This window comes from Dermacentor albipictus, chromosome 2 (assembly GCF_038994185.2).
Source record: "Dermacentor albipictus isolate Rhodes 1998 colony chromosome 2, USDA_Dalb.pri_finalv2, whole genome shotgun sequence".
In the NCBI taxonomy this organism is placed as follows: domain Eukaryota; kingdom Metazoa; phylum Arthropoda; class Arachnida; order Ixodida; family Ixodidae; genus Dermacentor; species Dermacentor albipictus.
The window spans coordinates 126,906,332-126,933,623 of NC_091822.1; the positions used below are offsets into that span (position 1 = coordinate 126,906,332).

At 48.1% G+C, this 27,292-nt stretch overlaps 1 protein-coding gene across 1 annotated transcript in view; it reads right to left on the reverse strand.

Annotated features, from left to right (window-relative positions):
• The window catches only part of LOC135895928 (uncharacterized), a 74,184-nt gene that overhangs the window by 3,254 nt on the left and 43,638 nt on the right, over positions 1 to 27,292 (reverse strand). The window contains exons 2-5 of the mRNA XM_065424195.2: positions 21,182 to 21,369; positions 16,794 to 16,981; positions 10,824 to 10,915; positions 3,223 to 3,346 (exon numbers count right to left, since the gene is read on the reverse strand). Of these exons, the coding sequence (XP_065280267.1) occupies positions 3,223 to 3,346; positions 10,824 to 10,915; positions 16,794 to 16,981; positions 21,182 to 21,369 (592 nt within the window). The remainder of the gene's footprint in view (positions 1 to 3,222; positions 3,347 to 10,823; positions 10,916 to 16,793; positions 16,982 to 21,181; positions 21,370 to 27,292) is intronic.

The following is a 27,292-nucleotide window of genomic DNA, read 5'->3' on the forward strand; positions in this document are numbered from 1 at the left end:
ATCTATCTATCTATCTATCTATCTATCTATCTATCTATCTATCTATCTATCTATCTATCTATCTATCTATCTATCTATCTATCTATCTATCTATCTATCTATCTATCTCAGCTACTCGTATGAGGCGTAGCTTACGTTAAGTGTCACTATCGTCTATATCGCATTCAGACGGTTGCTGCGAATATGAGATAAAGGCCGCGCTCACTTTTTGATTGGACGCTTGCCTTTGGCGTTTGTGGGAAGTACTCAAGTATAGGCCCCTGTGCGATATTTTCCTCTTCGCGTTTCTCTTTCCTTGACTTTAACCGCTGAAATATGAATCACCTGCTTTACTCGCTCATGGACTTTAAAACGTGGCGTCTTCTCGACAGGCCCGTACTTGTAAGCATCGGGGTAGAGTAGAAATTTCGCCGGTGTATCGGGCCTCCAGTACTTTCATTACGTATTTCAACAGAATGTCTTGGATATATTGTTAATTTTCCATGCCCTATCTGCTGTACTGAAGCCGTAGTAGCTATACGTATCTTTCTTTTTTACTGCAATGTATGACACTGCGATGCAGTGCGTACTCTTTCTTGGGGAGCAAGTGCGAATTCCCCCCCCCCCCCTCTCAGATTGTCATCTTAAATGAGAAGACGGAGTCGCAACTATATCATTGTCGCTATTCTTGCGGATAATTAATTTCTGGAAATTGGCATGCTTAGCACATTGCTGTCAGGAACGTTGCGCGTCTCATCCATTCACGGCAGGAAAACAACTGGCATATATACAGTGTTAGAGAAACGAAGCGCAACCAAAAAAAGTAATTAAATGTTTATTGTTTTGCAGAGAAAAACACACCTTAGATGTGACAGCATACTTTTTTTTTTTTGAAGTGTAAGCTTTAATTCTAGGATGTAGGTAGGCTGCCAAGTAGGCTGTGTACAAAAAGAACAAACGTTTCTCCGGCATCCGCTGTTCTAAATGACAATCCTCGACAGAAGGCTTTTCAGAGCTTGCCCACAAGTATTCGTCTTCCTCTCAAACAAAGCTTACGTCAGCGAAGCCTGTTCGGTTAATTAATTAGGTCCGCACAATTTTTAACGCGAAATTGGAACAGTAAACTGGTTAACCTATACAACGATGCTGACGGCAGTGCTTCCGCATTCCCGTGACTTTGATTTTCTTTCCCCAAAATATAGCACAGTAGACTTCGTTTCAATGGAACGCGAATGAACAGAAAAAAACGTGTTTCGTTTATCTGAAGTTTCATTTAAGGGAAGGAAGCAAAAAATCGCCAAGGATCGTTTTATTCGGAATGCGCCCGAGTATGTCGATATTAGTGTAGTGAAATATATATACTTTACTACGCTCCTATACTCGCAATATTGTAGCTTATTTGCACGAAGTTGCGTTCATGCGCGATAGAATTACCCGTAATACCAGCGCAGTCCTCGCGTTAATATAGCGCTGCAGACATTCAACTGCCTCTTTTGCAAACGGGTCCGAAGCGGCAACGCGCACAGAAACCCATACATCCCTCCGCCAACAGAACCTTAGTCTTCGCCACGAACTTCACCGATTGTATTTTCAACTGTCTCTTCAAAGCGGGGGTATCATCCGAGGTCTCGTATTCCTGGCAGTGTGAACAAAGCAGTAGTTCGATAGGGATCTTGCAGTCGGCATCCCGACTGCAAGATCCTATTTACTCCGTAGTAGTTTCTTCCTGCCCAGGGATCATTATAGCGAAGTCCTCTTGATAGAAACACCATTGCAACTTCGGCGCCTTTAATTTGCATAAGCTTTATTTCGACTGCCTGATGGATTGGATTATTCTTCTTCTTCTTATTATTATTATTATTATTATTATTATTATTTTACTTATGGCATCACCATTTGACGTGTCTGGCGGACCGACGCCGTTCCAAAGGCCGACGATGTATATCGCGGTTCAGGTTACAGGTTCGCTTACCCGAAATACACAATAACATGGGGTCTGTTTACCCGAAGTGTACTAATATTTAGCCTATGGGCGGCCAACCAATGTTGACGCCATTGTTCCGTCTATCCGGCATTTCCGTTTAACCGAGTTTCGTTTATCCGGAGTCTACCGCATATGTGGATTCTCACCTGCGGTACGAGAGCTGCAGTTTATAAATATTCTAGTTTATGATAATTATGACGAGGACGATCGTCAAAGACATCAAATTTGAACTGGGATGGCGAAAAATAATCACCTACACTATATGAACTACTTACCTGTTACCCTATATCGTAATCAAGCATTCTAGCTATGTTGCCTTTATCTGATTTCTTCTGTAACATTACCTATCTCTGGGAAGATTCTGTCCTCATCTCTCCCCTGATTTTTTTAAATTTTTTTTTTTTGCCAACCAGTAATACTCCGATCGTCTCCTTGCCGATTTCCACCTCTGGCCAGTTAACGCTCTCATCAGGTTTGAAACCCAGCACTTGGGCAAGGGGCAGATTCTCTGATGTCCTGACTGTTTGGCTGGATATCTATACTCAATTCCTTACGGCATGCTGAGTCGTCTATTACTTTTTTTTTCTGCAGCAGACACGAGCCTTATCCTGTTTCAAATATTGATGTACCTTCCACGACAGAAAATAGAAATGAAGCCTAGGAGAGAGGGTCACGTGACACTTTTTTGAAGCGTAGCTATAAAAAAAGGGCAAAATAAAGGGAACCATGGGAAAAAGAACCTAAGCACGAGGTGATAGGCGGTGTTTTCTAGTCATTCCGCGCGGCTGCGCTGGGTTCGTCGTCCGCTCCTCTGCTGCGCCGCTGGTGCGGTTGCTCGGCGGTTGTAACGCGCGGATAATTGTGCGTTTACGCTCCGCAGGTGAGCGTCACCGTTTCAAAGGCAACAATTTTTTTTCCAGGTACCGAGTCTGGGAACTAAAGTCCTCAAATGTGGCGAACAGAAAGCGAGCGGCTCGGATTGCAAAGAGCGGCGACAACTCCGGCAGCCAGCGCCACTCAAACATATATCGTACCACGAACCGAGCCACGTATGGCGTGCTAGGAGCGTAATCTATCACTACAGCAGGCCGATGCTCAGGTTTGGCGTCTATAAATTTGTTGAACTGAAACAGCGGCCGTTGACTGCCAGGGCGGGTGGAGCCTCTTGGCTGGTGGGAGCGATATAGTCACGTGGTGCCACTGACGCCATGCGAATACAACCTGTGTGGTTGCAGATAAACTTCAAAGGGTATACGAACCACTATGAGCGAAGGCACCTCCTTCCAGAACTGTAGGTGCGGCATCATCTCCACCCCTCGAGCGCCATTGTTGCGGTTGACCAGAATGCCTCCCATGACGTAGATGAGCAGGGCCACAAAGAACCTGCGCGTCGACAAGATATTGGCACGATGCCACCGGCATGATGATCACGCTCGTGCAATATTATTCCCTTCCTATTTGTGTCCACTGCAAGAACAAGGCAACTTCCAGCATCTCCAGTTACAGCTGTCCTGCGCTAGCCGACTCCAACGTATATGCCTGCGACCATGCTGTCACGTCAATGTGATGTTACGGTTCTTAAAGTTTGCGTTTGCGCTGGTATTTGGGCGGCAGAAAGTCCTCAAACTCGCTGAATTGAATATTTGATTATTTCAAAGCCTACTGCAATTCTTGTTCATTTATAAGCCGCTAACTATAGTTCCGAGCAGACGCTGTCAAAATCTGTGACGTCACGGAGTGGGAACTTTAGCACGGCAACTTGAAAGTGGCGTCACCACGTTTCTCTCGTATAGCTGCGCCTTTTCGTGGTTTTTATATACGAAGTCTCAGCGCACGGCCATAATGTCGCTTCCGGTGGCCCAGGAGTGCAATACGCTAATCAAACTAACCCACATTCCTCTTCAGTGCCTCTTTCATATAAAGACTCTTGCGCGAAGCGGACGCAGGATCTTCCCGACACCTATGGACGGAATCGCGACGCCGAGGGTGGGTTTTTTTTCCTTCCTTTCATCCAATTGAGGCGCTCTCGATTGCGACCATTCTGCTGCCGCATCATCTCGATTCAGGGAAGATTCCACAAGAGATGTCCCTGTATAGCGTTTATAAGTTGGGATAACGTGCGTATATACGATGGGTAACTATTCCGCTATAACCACGCCCACCTATGTTGTGCGCACGGAGGAAGGAAACTAAGGAGAGGCCCTGACGTCACTCTTTGTGAAGCAAAAGTGAAGCCGGAAGTTGGCGCTGCTCATGGCGATGCTCCGCCTTTTGTGACACCCTCCTCTCTTGTTTACATCTTTCGCGAAACCACGCCGCGCTGCGCGTGGTTTCGCGCGGGGAGCGCGCGCGCTCGCGCAACATCCGGCAGAGCACGGTGCAGGTAACACAGCGCAACAAGACACGGTGACTAACGCAAACCCGCCCACACAGCGCCTTTGCCACGGCACGAAACCTACCAGAGCAACAAGTGTGAGCGCTCAAAAAATCAGAACAACGCCGCCATTGTGGCCCAAAAGGCGGGGCCATGCAGCAAAAGAAATAAAAAAGCAGCAAAAAAATGAGAACCTATACGTCATTTCCGCCACACTTTTCTCCTAGCGCGCGGAGGGGGTAGGGCCTCTCCTTAGTTTCCTTCCTCCGTGGTTGTGCGTGTGCGTTAACTAGACGCCGCCAGATCTGGCTGATATATCTCATCTCCCTGTTAATCCAAACACCTCAACTGAAGTAGCCAGCCGTGCATTTAGCACGGTTGACATCGACGGCTTTCATTATTATATATATATATATATATATATATATATATATATTGAAGTGGGGTTTATGTAGCTCGTTCGAGGGATCGCAGGTAGCTCTAGATACGAGTCCTAGCGCTTCGCACCAACAACCCGCGCTCGTGTCTCGCGCCGCAGCGGTGGCAGTCCGCACAGTGCCACATGCATATTACCCACTACAACTACAGTGCCACATGCATATTACCCGCTACAACTTCCCCCGGGGCGAAGAGGAGCCATCCTGGCGACCTAAGGCGATGATACGATAAGGGGGTCGTGGTACGGCTTCAGGCGGCTGACGTGAACAGTCTCGCGGCCACGGCGACGTTTGTCCGAAGATGGCGTCACCGGTTCGACCACATAATTCACAGGCGAAGTACACGCGACGATCCGGTACGGACCTTGATATTTCGGGGCAAGCTTTGGGCTAAGGCCTGGAGCTTGGAAGGGCAGCCGAAGCCAGACGTGAGAGTCCACGGCGAAGGACTGTGTGGGCTGATCGTTGTCGTGGCGATCTTTGCGGATTCCTTGGGTATCCGACGTGAACGAGCGAGCCAGTTGGCGGCACTCTTCAGCATGGCGAGCAACTTCGGAAAGAGGGGTGAATTCAGAGGCATCCGGGTGATATGGTAGTACGGTGTCGAGGGTAGTGGATGGTTCACGCCCATAAAGAAGGAAAAATGGTGAGAAGCCTGTGGTAGCCTGAACGGCGGTATTGTATGCGTACGTCACAAAAGGGAGGACATCGTCCCAATTGGAATGATCCGACGCAACATACATGGTGAGCATGTCCCCAAGGGTGCGGTTGAATCGTTCCGTTAGACCGTTAGTTTGTGGGTGATACGCCGTAGTGGTGCGGTGAATAGTGCGGCACGCGGCGAGTAGCTCATTAATAACTTCGGACAAGAAGACACGGCCTCGGTCACTGAGCAGTTCTCGCGGTGCGCCGTGCCGTAAGACGAAATGCCGTAAGATGAATGCGGCGACGTCGCGAGCAGCAGCCGAAGCAAGTGCAGCAGTCTCAGCATATCTTGTCAGGTGGTCTACTGCGACAATTATCCAACGATTGCCGGTAGCGCTGCATGGAAGAGGCCCATAAAGGTCGATGCCAACCCGATCAAAAGGACGTGCAGGACACGGTAAAGGTTGCAGAGGGCCTGTCGTATGAGAAGATGTCTTGCGTCGCTGACAGGCTGCACATGACCGAATGTATTTGCGGACATAAGAATACATGCCGCGCCAGTAGTACCGCTGGCGGAGCCGCTCGTAGGTTTTCAGGACGCCAGCATGAGCTTGTTGTGGGTCTGCATGGAAATACGTGCATACGTCGGAACGCAAATGGCGAGGGATGACTAGTAGCCATTTGCGACCGTCGGGCTGATAGTTTCGGCGGTACAAGATGGCGTCCCGTAGCACGAAGTGGGTGGCTTGGCGACGAATGGCTCGAGGGCATGTAGACGTTGAAGAACTGCTAAGAATGTCAATAAGAGAAACAATCCACGGATCTTTTCTCTGTTCAGACGGCATGTCAGTAACAGCAAGCGTAGCAACCGGGCACTCTGTGGATGAAGGTGGCCTTTCGTCGGATCGCATGGGCGCACGGGAGAGCGCATCTGCATCAGAATGTTGGCGCCCGGATCGATAAATGACGCGAATGTCAAATTCTTGGATCCGAAGAGCCCAACGTCCAAGACGCCCCGACGGGTCTTTCAGTGACGCAAGCCAGCAGAGCGCGTGGTGGTCTGTCACAACGTCGAACGGACGGCCATACAAGTAAGGGCGAAATTTGTTTAAGGCCCAAACAATAGCTAAACATTCTTTTTCCGTGACAGAATAATTGGATTCTGCCTTCGTGAGAGCACGACTCGCATATGCAACCACATATTCTGCAAAGCCAGGCTTCCGTTGTGCAAGGACGGCCCCAAGACCAACGCCGCTGGCGTCGGTATGAACTTCAGTCGGTGCACTCGGGTCGTAGTGGCGTAGAACAGGCGGTGAGGTAAGCCGACGACGCAAAGTGGTGAAGGCTTGGTCACACGCCGGAGTCCAGTCGCGAAGGTCACCAGAGCCAGCCAGGAGCTTCGTCAGGGGAGCGATGATGCAGGCAAAATTGCGCACAAAGCGGCGAAAATAAGAGCAAAGACCGACGAAACTGCGGAGCTCTTTCACTGTAGTCGGCCGCGGAAATTCTGCGACAGCACGAAGTTTGTCAGGGTCGGGAAGGACGCCGTCTTTGGACACGACATGGCCAAGTATGGTCAGCTGGCGGGCTCCGAAGCGGCACTTTTTCAAGTTAAGTTGAAGGCCGGCGGTGGTAAGGCAAGTAAGGACTTCGCGTAGACGAGAGAGGTGAGTGGTGAAATCAGGGGAGAAAACTACCACGTCGTCTAAATAACATAAGCATGTCTTCCATTTGAGGCCTCGTAGAAGATTGTCCATCATCCTTTCGAATGTCGCGGGTGCATTGCAGAGGCCGAATGGCATTACGGTAAACTCATACAGGCCATCAGGCGTAATAAAAGCTGTCTTGGAGCGGTCGGATTCATCCACTGGCACTTGCCAATAGCCCGATCGCAAGTCCAAAGAAGAAAAGAATTCGGCACCATGAAGACAATCTAAGGCGTCATCTATGCGCGGTAGAGGATAGACATCTTTGCGTGTAATCTTGTTGAGGCGACGATAGTCCACACAGAAACGAATCGAGCCATCTTTTTTCTTAATGAGTACTACAGGAGATGACCAAGGGCTGCAGGATGGCTTGATAACACCACGTTCAAGCATGTCTTCAACTTGCTCGGCGATGACACGACGCTCGGTGGATGACACGCGGTACGGACGCTGGCGTAATGGTGCGTGATGTCCCGTATCAATGTGGTGAGAGATGGTACTTGTGCGGCCTAATGATGCTTGGTTGCAGTCAAAAGAGGCGTGAAAATCATTTAAAAGAGTAATAAGCCGCTCACGTTGTGTCGGCTCGAGGTCAGCGGCAATAGAGCGACAAAAATCATCCGGTGGTACTCGGTTAGATGGCACATGGGGTGCCAGTGCTGTTACGTTGGCAGTATCCACGTCGTCGGGAACAGGGAAATGCACAATAACGTCAGCGTCCACAGTCTGGATGGTACCAATAGTCTCGCCACAGTGCAAAGCCAAAGTGTACGAATTTGGGTTAGAAATCAGTATTTCTGCAGCCCCATGGTGCACCGTGAGGAGAGCGAAAGGCAACAATATAGGCTGGCGGCGAATGAAGACGTCAGCGGGTGAAAACATGACCGTCGCTTCGGCAAGCGATGCGCATGAAAGAGGGACAAATACCGCGCTGTGAGGGGGAAGGTCAGTATCGGAAGCTACACAGATCCTGGTAACATCATGAACTTTAACGTCGTGAGATGGCATATCGCACAGAACGGAGAACTGAACCTCAGCACGTGCACAGTCAATGACGGCGTGATGGCGCGACAGAAAATCCCAACCGAGAATCACATCGTGGGAGCAACAAGTTAGCACAAAGAAATCAATCGGATACAAAATGTCTCGAATCAACACCCTGGCAGTGCACATAGCGACTGGGTGAACTTGCTGTGCACTGGCTGTTCTAAGCAATAATACCGAAGGCATCATGGTCACTTTCCGTAATTTACGGCAAAGTTTCTCACTAATCACAGATACAGCAGCACCTGTATCGACGAGGGCAAGACATTTGATGCTATCAACAGACACTTCAATAACGTTAGCGGGGGAAAAACGAGGACTTTGATGTTCCGACGATGACGCAGTTCGTGCCTCAGGAACTGCGGAAATCAGTTTTCCGCCTCAGTAGTACTGGCACTGGGCCTACGACGCATGGGTGAGAGTGAGCGCCGACGAGGGGAAGGCGAGCGACGAGTATTGTAGAGCTGTGACTGCGGTGCTGGTATGTCATCAGCAGCGTAGACTTCCGATGGTGGTCGCTGAGGCATACGGTATGGTCGGAATCCGGAGCTGGGTGGTCGCGCGGTGCCCACGAAGGCCGGCAAGCGCCGGCGGCAGAAGCGCGCTACATGCCCCGGTGTACCGCAGGCATAGCATATTGGGCGGTTGTCAGGAGTACGCCAAGGATTTGTGCCTTGCTGCTGTGCGCTGAAAAAGGGAGCGACCTGCTGGCGAGGCGAGGGCGGATGAGAGAACACCGGCTGGAGAGGCGCTGAAGGCGGAGGAGAGAATCCCGGCAGACGAGGCGCCCGTGCAGCGGCTTCAGCATACGTCAGAGGCGCGGCCACGGGAGCCGGCTGACACGGAGGTGGAAGAGCTTCGGTCACTTGCTCTTGAATTACCTGTCGGATCGCTGGAGCCAAATATTGAGAAGGCTTCTCCGTGGTCGGCAAAATCGAGAGCTGTCGCGCGACCTCCTCGCGCACAAATTCTTTTATTTGCGTCAGCAAAGTTGCGTGGTTGTCGCCAATAACCAATGCTGCTAACGAATCTTCCGTAGGCGGTGGGCGCCGAGCTAAGATGCGTTGTTTCCGTAGCTCGTCAAAACTTTGGCACAAGTTGATAACTTCGGCCACCGTACGCGGATCCTTTGCTAGCAACATTTGAAATGCGTCCTCATCAATGCCTTTCATAATGTGTTTTATCTTGTCCTGTTCCGCCATTGACGGATTCACGCGCTTACACAGGTCAATGACATCTTCGATGTAACTTGTGAACGTTTCACCGTGATGTTGCGCGCGCCCCCGTAAGCGTTGTTCTGCGCGAAGCTTGCGCACAGCGGGGCGCCCGAACACTTCTGTGAAACTTGTCTTGAATCTGCTCCACGTTGTGAAATCGTGTTCGTGGTTTCGGAACCAGAGGTTCGCGACGCCGGTTAAGTAAAACAGCACATTGTGCAACTTTGTGACGTCGTCCCACTTGTTATGCTGGCTCACCCTTTCGTAAGATGACAACCAATCCTCCACGTCATGATCATCGGTGCCGCTAAAGATGGCAGGATCACGCTGGCGCAATGCACCGGAAACGATGACCGTCGGAGGCTGGGGTGCATCTTCCTGGGTGGTTTCGTCAGGCATGGTCGCAGCAGTCGGTAGCGTCCTGCTTCGGAGTTCCAGTTTTTGAGGTTACCCCGCAGCTCCACCAAATGAAGTGGGGTTTATGTAGCTCGTTCGAGGGATCGCAGGTAGCTCTAGATACGAGTCCTAGCGCTTCGCACCAACAACCCGCGCTCGTGTCTCGCGCCGCAGCGGTGGCAGTCCGCACAGTGCCACATGCATATTACCCACTACAACTACAGTGCCACATGCATATTACCCGCTACAATATATATATATATATATATATATATATATATATCGCTCACTAAACGATGCCGACATTCCAGCGACTGCGGGCGACTTGTGTTTGGTGATAAGAACAGCTTATTCGACCGGACGGTTTTTGCAGTCTAACGGTTGCACTCGCACATGTTTAAAGTCGAGTTGATACGCTCCTTGACTAATAATGGAAGCTATAGGTCACACCGTATTAAGATCCACGCAATATGCCTACACCATTACCACGATGAATGACGAATACCGCACTGACGGATTCCGCAAACAAGAGCTACGAATTCTCCCAGGCCATTTCTGTATTTTTGTTTGTCTGTATGAAAATAGATAGATAGACAGACAGATATATATATATATATATATATATATATATATATATATATATATATATATATATATATATATATACATACATACACGGACAGACAGACAGATAGATAGATAGATAGATAGATAGATAGATAGATAGATAGATAGATAGATAGATAGATAGATGGCATAATCCGCACAATGTGCCGCCGACTCACAGGATGAGCAGTAGGGCAGTATATATATATATATATATATATATATATATATATATATATATATATATATATATATATATATATACATACATACATACATACATACACGGACAGACAGACAGACAGACAGACAGATAGATAGATAGATAGATAGATAGATAGATAGATAGATAGATAGATAGATAGATAGATAGATAGATAGATAGATAGATAGATAGATAGATGGCATAATCCGCACAATGTGCCGCCGACTCACAGGATGAGCAGTAGGGATCCAGTGCTGAGACCTCCCGACGACGTGGCCGGCGCGCTGCCGCATGCTCCGGCATACGGCACGGTCACGTTGCGCTGCACGCAAAACAAAAACACGTGTATACGTACACTTACGAATACGTATGCAGGGGTGAGGCGACGGATATACGTATACCCGTCGCGAAGGCGCCTCGTTTTTAGGCTCGCCCGGCACGCCAACAAAGCCCCCAATTTGCAGTGTGTATGCCCGTGTTTCTCGGCGGAGACCTTTAATTAAGAGGAAGCCCTTCCGCGGGTGATTCAACTATATATACGCGTTGACGAAGAAATTGTCTTACTCGGCATTCGCTGCACGGAACTCGCCGAACGCACCGAAATCAAGTCTGTTGCACTTAAAAGAAAATGTTGAGGTCTAGTGGCTGTAGGAAGACGATTATTTTGTTTAGGCCTTAGGCCGACAATTTAATACCTGAAAGTTGCAAAATCAGGCAGCTAAGTTGACAGGTTATTCTCTTTTGCTATATATTTGTGAACCAGTGCGAAGGGCACAAGGTATAGTACGTTATCCCGCAGAACTCGTGAAGGATTACAACATTTATTTATTTATTTATTTATTTATTTATTTATTTATTTATTTATTTATATTTTTCAGCGATATGCGGTTATTATTTGTTCAGCGTGACCTACATTCGCTGACATCAGAAGTAAACGGCCGGCTAAACGAGTTTTCATGTGCTTGGGAAAAGAAACTGAACTTCGAACCAAACTAACACTTCTTATTCTGTCCGTACGAATTTTCAGTGAGCAACTTTCTTTGTTTTTTTTTTATTCTATTGGCTCGTGTGACGTAGCGCGTGCCCCGAAGGGCTGCCGACCACATCGTGAGTGAGATTTGCAAATAGCTGCGTGAGCTGAACATCACCGCCAAGTGCGAAGTCGCGCGGTCCGAAGCCAAACCATGTATAACGAAAACAAGAGATCTCGGAAGTGCGTCACAACTTCGTGCTCTTTGTTCTCGTTCTTCTTTTTTTCCTCTCCACTTTTTTTACACCTATGGCGTTGGTGCAACTGTTCGAAACGTGATGCGCTGGTTTTCACGGTTTTCTGCAAAATAGAGATCACTCACGAAACTAATGTGTTGGGGAAGCGCAGGCAATCTTACGGGTAATGCGAAGGAAAATTTTGAAGAAGTTCATTGAAAATGTCGAACGGCCTTAAGTGAAACGCATACCATGTCTCCGTTCCGCCGCTTTTCCGAAAGAAAACAAATACACGGCAGTAATTTCATACTTCGAAGAAATGGGGGACGTTCTATGGGTGACGGGTATATAAGGTTTGAAGCTTGTAGGTTAATTACGTGCTTTGAAAGTGAGTACTGAACAATCGTGTTTTGCAAATTTTTGATGCGCTACACGAAGCGTGTAGTTTTTTTCCCCGGTTTCCTCTGGGAACTATATATGCGAGGCACGTTCTTCGTAGCACGTTGAAGTAGGAAGAGTGTTGTGCATGGGCGACCTACTGTAAATGTTTAATCTGTGTATAGGTTAATTACAGCTTTAGTAGAAAATTACTTATTTAAACTTTCCAGAGTCTCATGTGCTGCCATTACCCGCAGTGCTTCCCAGAGCCCTAAAGCAACTGTACATGACGCCGAGTTCAAGTTTGGTGAAACTGAGGATTGGGGGGGTGCACATTTTAAGTGTAATGTGTGGCGAAACATTATTGTTTTCGGCATAATTAGAAGCGTTGCAAATAATTATTAAATCATCTTTCTTTTTTTCGCTATTTCCACGCGTTGTAGAGAGGCCCGCAGTACAGGCTTCTGCGATGTCCTCGGGGAATAAGCCAGGCGATCTGTTTGTATTTGACGATAATGAAGGACACGTTATGGGTAATGCGTAGTCAAAGTTCATGGTCTCTGGGTCGTTTGCGGCTTTTGTAAGAAATTACGCACGTAGGTGCTTTCGTGGCGTTGTGAGTTTGTTTCACGAGAGGCGCAAAAGCTATATAGCGCGCTGCCCAGGCATAAATGAAAATGTCAGCAAGATGTAATTTTGCGATAATCCGCCCATTCTCGCAAAATTTCATTTTGGCTTCGAGATGTTATTTTCCAATGTGTGGGCGCTCCAGTTACTTTTGTGTTTCATTGCGTAAGAGAACGTTTTGGTAAAAAAAAAAAAACTAAGTGGAACAACAGCACATTTTAACGGCGAGTTTTATGAAGCATATCTCAAGATTGGTGTCGTTCTGGAAATTTTTTCTGAGAGGATACGCGTTGCGAGCTCGCCGGTTACATTTCCTAAGTTGCAAATACGTTCCGTAAAGTAATTATTTCAGAAGATAATAAGCGCTTTTTTTGCTAATCAATTGAATATGCGTTTCGGTTTCTCGTGTAAGTAATGTCCGCCTCTCCACATAATCCAACTCAAGGACTAGAATTATGTTATCTGCAGCAGACTGGCTTTTTTTAAAATTCCGTACAACTTAAAAATGATCACCTTGTACAGGAAATAAGCAAGCTAGGAAAACAATTTCAACTTATGTCGTTCTTTCTTTTTCTATTTACGACTCAAACCAAACAAGCCTACACCGAAGTCAATAAAAGACGGAACTTGACGCTTCGGTCGACTGGAAAGCCGCCGCAGCCGCGTTGCGAGCGTCTGGAAAACAGGAATGCGAACTCCGCGTGCAGATATGCTCACCAGCTGGATGCACGCGTGTTCTTTGCATCGGCGCGAGCCTAGACAGCTATCTGTACGCACACGTACGCGCACCCGCCGTCGTGTAGCCGTTCGCGAGTGAATGCAGGTGCTCGCCAAGCTGAGAAAGAAAAGGCAGAGAAATGAAGAGGGGGAAAACAAAGAATGGAACGGCGCAGTGCGTGCGCCGAACGCGGCGAGGAATCAATCAAAACTGTCACCTTACACATGGTGAAACAGAGAGGGGTTAACGACACCTCATTTTCTTTCGACATATACTCGACACATGCGTCTGTATGCGAACAATGCCTGTTCGTGTAAAATGCATAAGGTCAACAGTATTTTACGGAGGACGCAGCCGAAAGGCCAGTGAGAGTTACCGGACTGCACCACTACCAACAATAACTATTAGCGGCGAGAATTAAGAGTGGCGCCCTCTCGCGTGTGACGTCACGGCCAGGACGCCGCTCGCTCCGTCTCGCTCGGCGGCCGCGCGCGCTCGTTTCCTTCGTGTATGCTTGGGGTATGGGTGGCTCGAGCCGCACTTATTGAAGGGTATGTCGGCTTCTTTCTGCTGCCATGCCTGAACCACAGTTCCTTCTCCTAAAGCGCGTGAGTCAATAAAATTTCGGGCTTGGATATCGCAAGCTATGTAGCGTAGAACGGGGTTACTGGTTTTACAATGCATATATGCGCCGTCTCAGTCCATAAATTTTGCGTAAAAAGAATGTCTGGATATTCAATACGCGAAGTTGCGTACGATGCTTGGCTAAACACTTAACATTCCGTTAGTATTTAGCTATGAGAGACATTGCATTTTACATGAAAGAAACTTCCTGGTAATTGGCGTCAGGATGTTATCCGTGTTAGAAAGACATTGCCCAGCGAAGCTGTCATCATGATTCTTATTACTCTGGTGAGTTGTTCTAGCCAAATATGGCCATGTATTAATGCGTAAAAGAAAGAGTTAGGCGCCCATTTTTTTATGAAAAAGTTTGCTGTTAGTTTCACCCCTCCCTGAAACAGGCCTCCAAAATACGAAACGCTCATGGCTGCTAACACGACGGCGTGTCACGTAGAATATTTACATAGTTAATTCACAAATACCATAGTAGCAATCACCTGAGAGAAAAGTTTCGTTGTTAAGATCGAGAGCCAATCAATTGCAAGCGATGAAATGTTTCATAGTGACGCTCAGTAGCCTTTATCGACAATATGGCACACCCATCACGCAACGGTAGCACGAAACGGTAGCAAGCGACTGTCAGTATGGCGAGGCACACTTTGTTCGTGAAACCCATCAGTTCACTACAATTTCGATTTGAAACCATAAGGCATTTTTTTTACAGCTCCAATTGGAATGGCTAAATATTCTCGAGCTACTACAGCGCAGCTTAGATTGCCTAGAAAAGGAAAATTCAAGCACTTTCTGTCTCACCATGTCTCGATCCAGCGTTGTTTAATTATGCAAACGGAGATCTATTCGCTTGGTCGGTACATAAAAGAGGACCTCGCCCAACTGCAGGCAAAATAAAGTTTGCTCCAATCCAATCGCAAACACTCATAAAGAAAACACCACAAGACTTACATATATATTCACTTGATTTTTGATCCTTCACAGGGGAATTATATCTTCAATATGTCCCATACTACTAATGATTGACGCTTCGAGTTCTTTCTGGCTGCAGCCATTGTGCCCAAAAGGCAAATTTGTCTAAAAAATTTGGGCCGAGCAGCCTGCGTCAGTTCGCCAAACAAATTCGTCATGTATATTCCTCAAGGAACAAGCACCAGTAAATTTCTCAAGTGAGTTGAACGTGTAGCACAGAAAAGGGAATATATATTGGTACATTCCATTTTGTATTCTGTAAATAGACGTAAGCCTTCTTTAGCTTTACTTCAAATTGCCGCCGCTTAAAATAAACACGTGAAGAAGCGCCTAATTTTAAGAAGCAGTCAAAGAAGCAAGTTGTGCTTGTAGAACCTAACTGCAGTATTAGTTAAGTCCTCGTGTTACTGCCGAGCGTTTCTCTGAAGAAAGGCAAAAATTCGATATTGCACCATGAACTACTCGTCGTGAACAAACCACTTTTAGCGGATTGTAACTGTTGTAGAAGTCATATATAGCCAGCGTCTGTGACATACTCGTTGCACCACGGTAGGTATGGTATCATAACTGGATTCTTATTTTCTATATGTTTGCGGTTGCCGATTGAAAAACCCGCAATGAGCTGGTCTTCGCTCCTTCGGCTGGCACTGTTGCGTTGCCTTCGAGAGCTGCATTGTCGTCTAAGAAATAAGCTCTTTGAATAAACTTTCGCGAATGAAGATGTCGTAAAAATATATTTGAGACGACCGCCATAAGTACACAAGCAGAGAGAACGAGGGCGAGCAAACGAAAATACCGCAGAATACGCCCGGGCACCGCCCGAACTGTAGCAGACGACAGGCGCGAGTCCTTGCCCTGACGTCACGCGAGCGGCGCTCGCAGAGCCCCTGTAGTTCGTTCTCGGGGCTAATAGCTGCTGCTGCTGCTACCGCGGTAACAAAAACAACTACTGCTGCTACTACTAATACCGCTGTTAGCTATTACCCCCCCCCCCCCCCCCCCCGGGAGTAACGGACTTGCCACATCACGGAAACGGCTTCACGGTCGTCCTGGTTCGTTACCTCGTAAATGCATGACGCAGTAAAAATGCGTGACCACCCGCGGTCAATATATATCCAAAACGCCAGCTAGTGTCTGCCTTTGATGGTCTACTATCTGTTATTCGCCGTCACCTTTGACGCACGAAAGCGATGACAACCGAACACCCGCTGCGCTTAATCATAACGTTGCTGTGATCGGCTATGATAATTAAATTAATGCACTCCGATCCCTGAGTTTTGCGATCTCGAGCATAACTACTCTGACTACGCCGGACAGTGTGGACGTGCGAAGGACCTACGTGTTGCTTGCGAATCTAACCGAGTTAGCATAGGGACTGGATATTGCCAGGGACTAGTCGGTGTGTACGTTCTTCTAGACATTCATAGCGTAATGTCACTAGGCTAAATATTTTTGTCCTTGTCGATGCGCTTAATGGCTGTAAGCTAGTTTTGTTCTTGTATTTGCAACATATTTATTTCCACAGACAAGACGACTGCAATCCTTATAAGATCCACCTCTTGAGTGTTTTCGCATTAAGATACCGAAGGAGATATCCGGTGCCCGTTCAACGCCACCAGAATATGACGAGAATAATTGTTTGCAAGAGATTTCTCTGCTCATGTACCTCGCACAGTTCTTGGTCGTCAATATTGCTGTACGGAAGCTTTGTGACCAGGGACCCAGGTCCGATAGGAATGGGCTTGTCGTGGTCGCAGGTGAATATCACGTTCGTCCTGAGAGTCTTGGACAGATCGCTGCACTTTAGCAGGCTGCTTCCTGGCTCTTGGAATTTGACCACGAAGCTGTTTTGACCTGCAGAGAGATAGAGATAGGATTAATTAATTTATAGGTGTGCCGTAAATTCCCCGCTCGGACATCCCAGTGTGCTCAACTATTCTAAATTTTAGGCATATGTTAGTTATTGAAATAGACGGGAAGCACATAACCCTGCAACGTTTTCGTCACTCTTGCTTTGATGCACGTGGCAGCCTATTCGTCGACGCGCTACACCGTGTGACAAGATGCACAAACATATCCTCACAGCCCACGCATCCATTGCAAACGTAGTTTACCAAGCGCAGAACTAGTGTCGATCTGCCGATCAGCGTAGACCTATAGTGCTGATTGAGTGCCGATACTGAACTTGTGCAGACCTAGTTCGGACCCAGTGCCGATCTCCCGGCGCTAGATCCGCCGATCACAGACCTATAGTGCAGGGTGTTTGTTACTTTAGGGAGTGATTAAGAGCAGTTTCTCTGTTCTGATGACGTATTTTGCGAATGTTGGAACTGTAGTGGGTAGCCGCGTGTCCGTGGCCGCTAAAAACTACAATACAATATAGTACCATCAGAAGGCAACAAACACTGGCACCAAAGACAACATAGGGGAAATTACGTGTGCTTAATAAATTAAATAAACAAATGATAAAAAATGGAAATGAAAGTGGATGAAAAGACAGCTTGCCGCAGGTGGGGAACGCATGGGGAAGAGTATCGCACGCGAAATGCGAAGGTTGTGGGATCGTTCCCCACCTGAAAACGCTGCGCTCGTCACTTTCCTGTCGGGAATGCTATGTCATGCTGATAACGCGCATGCCGTTTGTTACTGGGAAGTACCGGGCTCGCAGCGTTAAAGAAAGGAAATGTGGGCAGGACAGATGACGATTATCGTTCCGTGGCAAATATGCACCCCGAAGGGTGCAACCCTTTTAAGAGTGTACCGCGTTCAAGTGTCATTTAGTAGATAATTGCAGGATAAAGGCATTACGAGGTAATAATAAATGTAATATTAAAAAAGCTGGCAGGCGATTTAACGTCTATTTGGCAGTCGATGAAAGACAATGTTTTCCGGGGTGAATTGTGGGTGAGAATTAGGTTTACGAACCGTATGATTTGTTGTGAACGTTGCGCTGGAGTGGCAACATCGCCTTCCACCTTTCTGCCGTCAGTTATCGCCATTATCATCATTATCATCATTATCATCATTATCGTCACATACTGGCCCCCGTTGCAGATACACAGTGGCGCATACCTAGTGGCCTATACCCAGTGTCATCACTTGAGTCGGGACACGTCTCGGTTTCGAAAAAGGCTGTTCTAAAAATGTCCCGGTTTTAGCGCCAGCTACGTAAATTCATCTGCGAAAGTGATTTTTCACGTCGTATTCAACGACTCTGTTGTCCCGAAATGTGACAAACTTGCTCTGGGTGTCTCTGAAAATTACAGATTGTCCCGGTTGTCGAGATTTTCTGTAAAATTTACAGCAATTTATTAGACCTGCTTGTACTTCCTTTGCCGTTCAACTGAACTACTGGTAATATTTTAGACTTGGCAGGGACCACCAGCTGTTTGCACTGCCTATGTCCTCACGGTGTCCGGATCAGTCATGCTGTAAACTGTAGTTGATTCCTTCACAATTTCAACGACTGCGAAAGCGCCACATTTATTTCAGGCGTATCACGTGTCATGCGGCGCCCGCCGCAGTTGTTCATGATCGGTATGCGACCGCTTTCATAACAGCTCTTAAACTGAAACGTTGACCTCATCGCAACTACGCAGGTTCACTCCAGGCACTATCTACAAAACATCAGAGGTTTACCGTAAGTCGACCCAACTATTGCATCATGACACACAATACTTCGTGTCTTGTGTGCATTGTATGGCGTATGCTGCACGGAGTTCTACTGTATCACGACGCGAAGTCATTCAATAGCTATCGATGGGGCTGGTTATCAAGCCTCGCGATGTTGCACACACCGAGCCCATGCGAGAAACAAAAAAAACCAGCATCTCCGTGGATATTTAGTTCGATTTTGCTCCTTCTATATATATATATTCGAGCATCACATGAGCTTGGCATGTACGGAAACACGAGAGAGTTATAGCTCAGCGAGCCAGTGGGCCAGTGCAGACGCCACTGCGCATGTCGCATCGCGCATGCGCACTGGCGTCTACGCTGGCCCTCTGGCTCGCTGAGCTCTAACTCTCTACTTACGTGGCTTAGAGAACCAGCCAGTAAGTATGAATTAATACTAAGTTTAACTGCGAGGTTGGAAATAGCAGGGCTTGAGGTAGGGGGCTCAGCTCGAGGCCTTGGATTTGTAGTCAGAAATATGAGTGGTCCTGGTACAGAAAACCACGAGAGGAAGCCTGACACTGAGTGGCTGAGTTCGCCAAAAACAGTCAATGGCGATTACGACTGGGACGTGAAAAGAGCACTCAGGTTTTACCTTTCGTCTCTAAGAGGCGCAGCTCTTCTTCTCCAGCCGAGTTAAATATATCTTAAAGAATCAGACACAGGTTGAGCAAGCACCCGCTTGTGGTGTTCTTCACAATTTATTTGCTTTCCACTCTTGACAAGCGGAGGATCTCTGTATATGTACATCTATCTCTGTGCGTATTGGAAATAAGGGAGGTATTCGGGTTGGCGACTGGTGGTTGAAGCATGTTCGGAAGTACGAAATTACGCACGTCTTTCTTGCATTTGCATTTATTTGACGTCGTTCTTGAGAGGCTGTGTGTGTTTTAAAATTCCTCACACGCGGAGGAAAGTTTAGCTGCATAGGGGCATTTAGTTGCATGAATATAAATAATCAATTCGAATAATATTATAATTTGTAAACACGTGTCCTGTGCTTTACACCCTCAATGGTGCAAATCGGTTTACAGTGCGGTTGCAATCGCGCTGGCTGTGCTCGATGGTCGCAGAGAGGCAATATATAGTGATTCTAAGGCAGCCATTAAGGCCTACCAAACCGGTATGGTCTCCCCCCAGGCCCTCCGCATTCTCCAAAGCGCCAAAAGTATCTCTCCGCATTCTCTATTTTGGTTTCCCGCTCACTTGGGGTTGATTGAGGGTTCTCCCTCTAACCCTAACGAGGGCGCACACGAGGCCGCGCGAGGACTCACTGACCGCGCCGCCTCAGCAGTCCCTCAGCCCCGCGGTGAACCCTTGCTTACGTTTAACGAGATCACCACGCACTACTATCTGTCAAGACGGGTCTTCCCCCTCCCGCACCCCGCCTTATGTAGGGCGCGGGCGGTTACCCTTCGACTTTTACAAGCCCGTGCGTACCCTAACCTCGTGGTTTTTCATGCCATATACCCCGAAAGATACCCCAGTGCCGACTGCCCTGCCTGTGGACTAAGGGCAACATTGGACCATGTGTTGTGGGGGTGTGAAGCCATCGGCTCCTCCTTCAGCGAGGATAGGTGGGCTGCGCTCTTGGGCAGCCCCGAACTCAGCGACCAAACCCTGGCCGTCCAGAGTGCCCGCGACCGGGCCGTCAAGCTCGGCTTGGCGGTCCCTACGTGGGACTAGCCGGGTGGCGCGGAGTCTCCCCTGCGTCTTCTCTGGACCAAAATAAAGTTACTTCACTCACTCACTCACAGTGTGGCGAATTGTTTTCTTCTGCAAAACAAGAAGTTTATTTATTGTAGTTTTGGTAGTGATGCAGCATACTAAAGAGCAGTTATGTAAGGTTCAGTTACATGATGCCTTATGAATTTGTTCGCTGCAAATTGCAACCTAATTGTATTGCACAAAACTGATTTTCAGCGAAGCGGGAAATTATGTTGAAGCTCTGCGACATCGCACAAGCCCGTTACTGTTACTTTAGTTTATGTTTCTGCTGGCACTTAGGTTGGTCTTTGTCATATTTGTTGGTTCCATGGTGCGTTTGTTTCTTTGTACGTTTTTTGTATATATATACCTTTAAATACTTCGTAACCATGTTTGCAGGGTTCTGTTTCACCCTGTCGCACATTACGTAATATCTCGGCTATATGGATCTGTAGTGATACTGCAATAAATAAATAAATAAATGAATAAATAAATAAATAAATAAATAAATAAATAAACCAACCAATAAATAAATAAATAAATAAATAAAATGCTATCGGCGATTTGCCCTTTGATTCGTCTGTACCTTTTTCTCTTTTTGTGGTCTGCGTTACTGTTGTAGAAATGGTGTATATCGCCAAGTCACAGTGTTCCGTAGGCTTTGAATCTCACCGTTTGCCTGCAGGGTCGTGAACTGGCCCATGGGCTTGGCACTGGTGGTATTCAGCCATTCGCACGCTTTGTTTTTGCCGCACTGCGCCTCCTTCCCGTCGCCACAGAAACTCAGGGTCCAAAAACAGTCCTGGGCTCCCAGAGTGACGCAGGGGCCGCTGCCTTGGACGTCCACGTGCCACAAAGTCCTGCGAAGAAAGGCACGAATGTCCAGCATTGGAACGAACGGACGAATCTATATGGGCACAACGGCAAAGCCTATTTGAGGGTTGTATAATGGCGGGAAAAGAATGTGTGGGCAAGGAGCGAGCGAGTGAGCGAGCGAGCGAAGCAACTTTATCAGGAATGCCTGCAGAACGATTAGCCTTCCCCTGTAAGGGAGGTGTCACCGTGACGCGGCCATGACGTCTTCCCGGCGCGTGGCGCCTCTACTGCGGCCGTGGCCGCACTGCTCCCGTTGGTCGACTGCGCCTGCCCCTCTTTTGTGGTGGCAGCCTCCCTCCGGTTTCGCTCGGTTGTTGCCTTTCGAGGGCCGCCGACATCTGCTGGACGGCCTGGGCTTGGACCTCGTGATCGTAGCACCTCATTGCGGCCTCGAGCCGCGGCTCCCGGGAATCGTTGTCATCGTTACTTCTTCATGCGGGTTCTTGGAACAGTCCCAAAGGATGTGAGCTGCAGTGGCTCTTTCCCTTCGACACACACAACACAGGTCACTAACATAAACACTCGGACACACGAGTCTCATTAGCACTGGGGTGAATAACGACCCCGTCTGAAGTTGTCGGTATAACACCGCTTCTTTACGGGTCAAGCCCGGATGAGGTGGCGGCATAGTCCTTCTCTTTAGTCTGCACCACTTCACAATTTAGTTGTAAGAGGTCATTCTGTCCTTGGTTTCCCACCACCACGAGGGGTCGACCGCAGTAGCAGCGGCACGGTTGGTTAGTCCTCGCGCCGCCGCGTTCGCCGTCTCGTTGTGGTTTGCGTCGCCGCGATACGACTGCCCATGTGCGCCGGAAACCACTTGATCACGACGCACCAATTTTTACTCGCGAGATCGACCGCACACAACACACGCGCGGCTTCAGCACACACTCTTGCTCTGGCGTAATTTCTCACTGCCGTCCTAGAATCACAGAGCACAGTCGTGCACTCGGGGTCGGCGATGGCCTGGGCAATGGCCACCTCCTCGGCTCGATGCGCCCCTCGAGTCCGCACACTCGCCGCGGTTCTCGTTGCACCGGTCGATGCCCCGACGACAACTGCAGCAGCGAATGCCTTTCTGTCATGTGGATACTCTGCCGCGTCCACAAACACGGCACCCCTGTCTTTGGCATGGAGATCGATGAGCGCCTTGGCCCTCGCCGCCCGCCGCTCTTTGTGGAACTCAGAGTTCATGTTTCTTGGCACCGGACATACCCGCAGCCGTCTACTGATTGCGTCCGGTACAGGCACTTCTGAATTTTCGGGTCCCCCTTCCTTTGGCCCCATGCCTAGGTCACGCAGCACTTGTCTGCCCGTTCTTGTTTCCGATAGTCGCACGAGCTGGGCGATCCTCTGCGCCTCAGCGGTTTCTTCCAGGGTGTTATGCACTCCCAGGGCCAGGAACTTGTCGGTGCTTGTGCAGTCGAGAAGTCCGAGTGCTGCCTTGTACGCTTTGCGTATGAGCGCATTGATCTTATTTCGCTCGCACTGCCTCCAGTTGTGGAAAGCAGCAACGTATGCAATGTGGCTTATAGCGAAAGATTCCACTAGCCGGGTGAGGCTTTGTTCCTTCATGCCGGCTGTTCTGTGTGACACCCTCTTGATGAGGCGAATGGCCGTGGTGACTTCGGCCGCGAGACGGTTGACCGTCTCACCGTTCACTCGTTTGCGCTCAATCAGCATCCCCAGCACTCGCATCTTCTCGACATCCGGGATCGTGTGACCGCCGCTTGTCTTGATCTTTACTGTCTCTTGCTTTCTCACAGGTTCGTTGCCTTTCCTCTTCCTAGCTGCTCCTTTCGGTGGAATCACCAACAGCTCAGACTTGCTTGGGAAGCAGACGAGCCCAGACCTGTCCAGCTGCTCCTCGATAGCGTCAACCGCCTGTTGCAATGTACTCTCGATGTGTCCGTCGCTTCCCCCTGGGACCCAGAGCGTTATGTCGTCGGCATAGATGGTGTGTTGGACACCCGCGACTCGCGAGAGCCGCTCGGCCACCCCTATCCTTACAAGGTTGAAAAGTAATGGCGAGATGACCGAGCCCTGGGGGTACCCGAGACTGCCGAGCTTCTTCTTTTTGGAGCCGCAGGTCACCGGTGATGATCTCCGTGGTCCGCTTCGTCAAAAATTCCTTGATGTTCGCATATGTGCTCTTACCCATGTTTAGCCGGGACACATGGGCCAGTATCGCAGAGTGTCTCACTTTATCAAAAGTGCTCTGCAAGTCCAAACCCAAGATGGCTCGCTTGTCTTTCGTGTTGGTAGTGTCATCGAGGATTTCATTTTTCAGTTGTATCATGGCATCCTGAGTTCCGAGCTTGTTTCGGAACTCAATGACGGTGTTTGGGTTTGGCCAGGGAAAAAAATAATAGACTGCAAATGCTCGCGTCGATCATTACCTTCATCCTACTCGCATCTTCTCGCGCTGTTAGCAAACTGATAAATTCTCGAGCTGTGAACGTTCAGCCACTATGGGCAAGGTGACTAGTGCATGAATTTATCTATACTCTTGGTATTTGCGACACCTGAAGTTTTTTGTGGAGCTATTAATTACGCTTTATCTTGCTAAATTTCCAATCAGTTTTATAAACGCATGAAGGGAAAGAGATTCTCCGCATATGCATAATAATTGCGAATCGCTGGATTCATAATGCGACATTTTGTTGCATATTATCCACTTGAACAAGACGCAAGTCGACTGAAGCCAGAAAAACGGACTTTTGGCGAATCCATGTAGTACTCGACATTTGCTAGATGAACCACCGCACTTGCAGGTGCCGTACATATTAGGGCCAGACTTCTCTGGTAACATTTGCACGAAACTGGCTTTGATCCGCCACGTTATATGGGACGCACGACTTAGGCCAATGGTCTCTTCTGTCGCCAATGCTTATATAGTATGCGACGAGTACTTCAGAACATACTGAACCAGCTAGACTTATACACCTTTATGTAACCAATGTATAAATATGCACCATATTTTATTACGCGTGACTCAATATATGTGCTATTGTCAGTGATCGAATGCACTGCTATCAGCATTAGTGATGAAAATGTCGTGCGCTGATTCAAAAGCGCTCGCGGCACTGAGTGTAACCGGACTTAAAGATGACAAAACTTGTGCAATACGCGCTCGGTAGAAGACAACGAGCCTATTTCGTTGTGACGATGCTTCGCGACGTTGTGCACATGTGTAGTGATCCCACTGGACTGAATTCGGGAAGTTAGACTACCTATAACCCTGTTATCAAACCTGCTGGTCTGATATGGTCGTGGAAAGGCGTGCTGTCCATATCCGACTGTCGTATATATGTTACAATGACATGTCAGACCGTTACAACGACATGTCTTTATCGCACGTCAAAGTAACCGGGCAGCAGCCTCGCTGCCGATTCACAACAATAAAGGTCAGGTTACAAGTTACAGCATCAAGCTAGAAGAAGCTGCTTATAGGCACATCTGTGGGTAAGGGTGACGGCTGATGAGTCCAGCACAAGAAAGCCTTATGTGGCGTCATCACAATTCGTCATTGATATAACGTATGCACAAAACCGTATGCCCCACAAAGATATCTAGTGATATTCCATGGGAACATAAGTGGTTCACATATTAAAACCCGTAGAAAGAGAAAAATGATGTTTTCATGAGAAGGTCGTCTGCCTGATGTGCACACCTCTAGCCAGCCAGCCTGCATTAGTTGAAGCAAGAAAGAAAGAGTGGTCCCTCTTTCTTGGATGCAAATAACGACAAAGAGAAAAGACAAAAGAGATAACGAAGTGTCTACAAGTATAGCCTAGAATCCAGGCCTGTACTTTTGAAAACAAATCAAGTAAAGTTGCTCCCGCATGTCATACGGGATCATTGGAAACTGGAGTTATGAAGCATAAGAATTTTTCGATGGGGATTGGCATGGACGGCCCTCAACATATGCCTAGTGGACAGGCTTAATACCCTGGCTAAATGTCATCCGTGGTTGACTGATAAACCATGGGCCTAGTCGCTGTGCCCTGTGTCTCGCCGTTCGCAACGAACTTTACCCTCGAAGCCCAAGAACTGGAATGGGGTAACGTGACACACGACTTGTGCGATAGGGTTGCGGCGGAGCTAAATTTTGGTGACAAGAATTTCGTGGCGACAGCTCTCGAGTCTCGGACGAATCCACAAAAGTCTCGCGCAAAGCTCTTCTGCACGTGTACTAGGAAGTAGACCCAAGCGACGCTGCCTAATGAAAGTGTCTCGAGTTGAAGTCCCAAAGTCTGCGTGCGATGCTCTGGCGCCTTATCATTAACAACACGTGGAAGCAGAACCACCGCACGAAAGCCGCGGAGAGGCAGACCAGCCCTTGTCTCCTGAGAGGGGCACTATATATAGACCCATTCGCTTGAGAAAGAAGAAAGGGAGAGGAGGAAAGCCGAGCACAAACACCTATCCCATCACCCAGAGACTGAGGAGCAGCACTGTATACAGAGGAAAGACGAATTCCGCAGTCGAAAAGAATTCTGCGAAGAGCTTTGTGCGCCTCGTATACCTACTTGAAACACGACCTTGTCAGAGCATACATGGGAAGTCGACGAGCGAAGACCGTGAAAGTCGCAAGGTGTTGACCTTGACTCAGAAGCACAGAGCGACGAGCGCTGAAATTCATTGTGAAGGCACGTACGAAAAGGTTTCACTGTATAGTATCCACAAGCTGGTATCCACCAACCCAACGTCGGTGCGTCACTTTGAGGTCACGGATTTCAAAGTACTTTTTTTTTGTACTTAGACCGCGTTGGCTCCGGAAACGTTTCATCCTTGATTCCTTCAAAACACAATGTAGTCTGCCTTTTCCGCTATAGAATTAACTAAGCCCTAGAAGACGCTGTCGAAATTCATTACGTCGCCGCGGGCTGGTGCGGGAACTCAAAGGAAGCGTCGCCACCCGTTATTTGTCGTTGCACTTTTTCTGGCTGACGAAGCATCTTGTATCGGTAAAAGTGGTGCTTTTGATATTGTACAAGGGTAATTTACTGACGCAGAATAAATAATTTTTACAATTAAGCTGTTAAGGGCTAGTTCTCCCAGGATCGAGTCCGTCTATAGACACAAAATCCCGAAGATAGTGCAATACCGGGCCGACCCACGGCGGTGGTGAAGCAGGCGGCGTTAAGCACTACCCATACGTGGGCCGATCCCGAAGATAGCTCAATACCGGACCAACCCGCGGCGGAGTTGAAGCGGGCGGCGTTAAGTACTACCCATACGTGGGCCGATCCCGATGATAGTGGAATGCCGGGCCGACCCGCGGCGGAGGTGAAGCACGCGGCGTTAAACACTCCCCACACGTGGGCCAATCCTGAAGATAGTGAAATGCCGGGCTGACCTGCGGCGGAGGTGCAGTTCGCCATTAAGGGACCCACATACACAGCTTCGCTGGTCATCCTTCTTCATAAAGTGGAAGCACTGAGTTTTTTTTTTATTTCAATGTTGTTATAAACATTAGTTTAAAAGACGTATTCGGAAAATTTATTTTATTAGTGTGCCCTTGTGGCATCGGAAACTCGTTTGTTAATAAAATATTTAGTCTAAAAGCACCGATAAAGCCAGCGTAACATTGAAGGTTGCTTTAGTGTGCAAGAACCGATGCTTGATTAGCTTGACTCTATATTCTACAGTCATGCATTTTAAGGTAATTTTCTGAAAGGAGCAAGAACTTTATACGCGCGTGCGCCATTAATACTAACCTGGTTTGTTTGCGCAAGGCCTTTCCGAACGCTGCTCAGCACCCGGTATACGTAAAACATACGCCGTAATCTGAAAGAGCGAACGCGTATAAGTATAGAGAAAGGAAAGACTTTTCTCTCTAGTGCCCCTTTAACGTGGCCTATGCGTAACGTGAGCAGAAGAGCCCTTGTGCGGCGGGCTAAA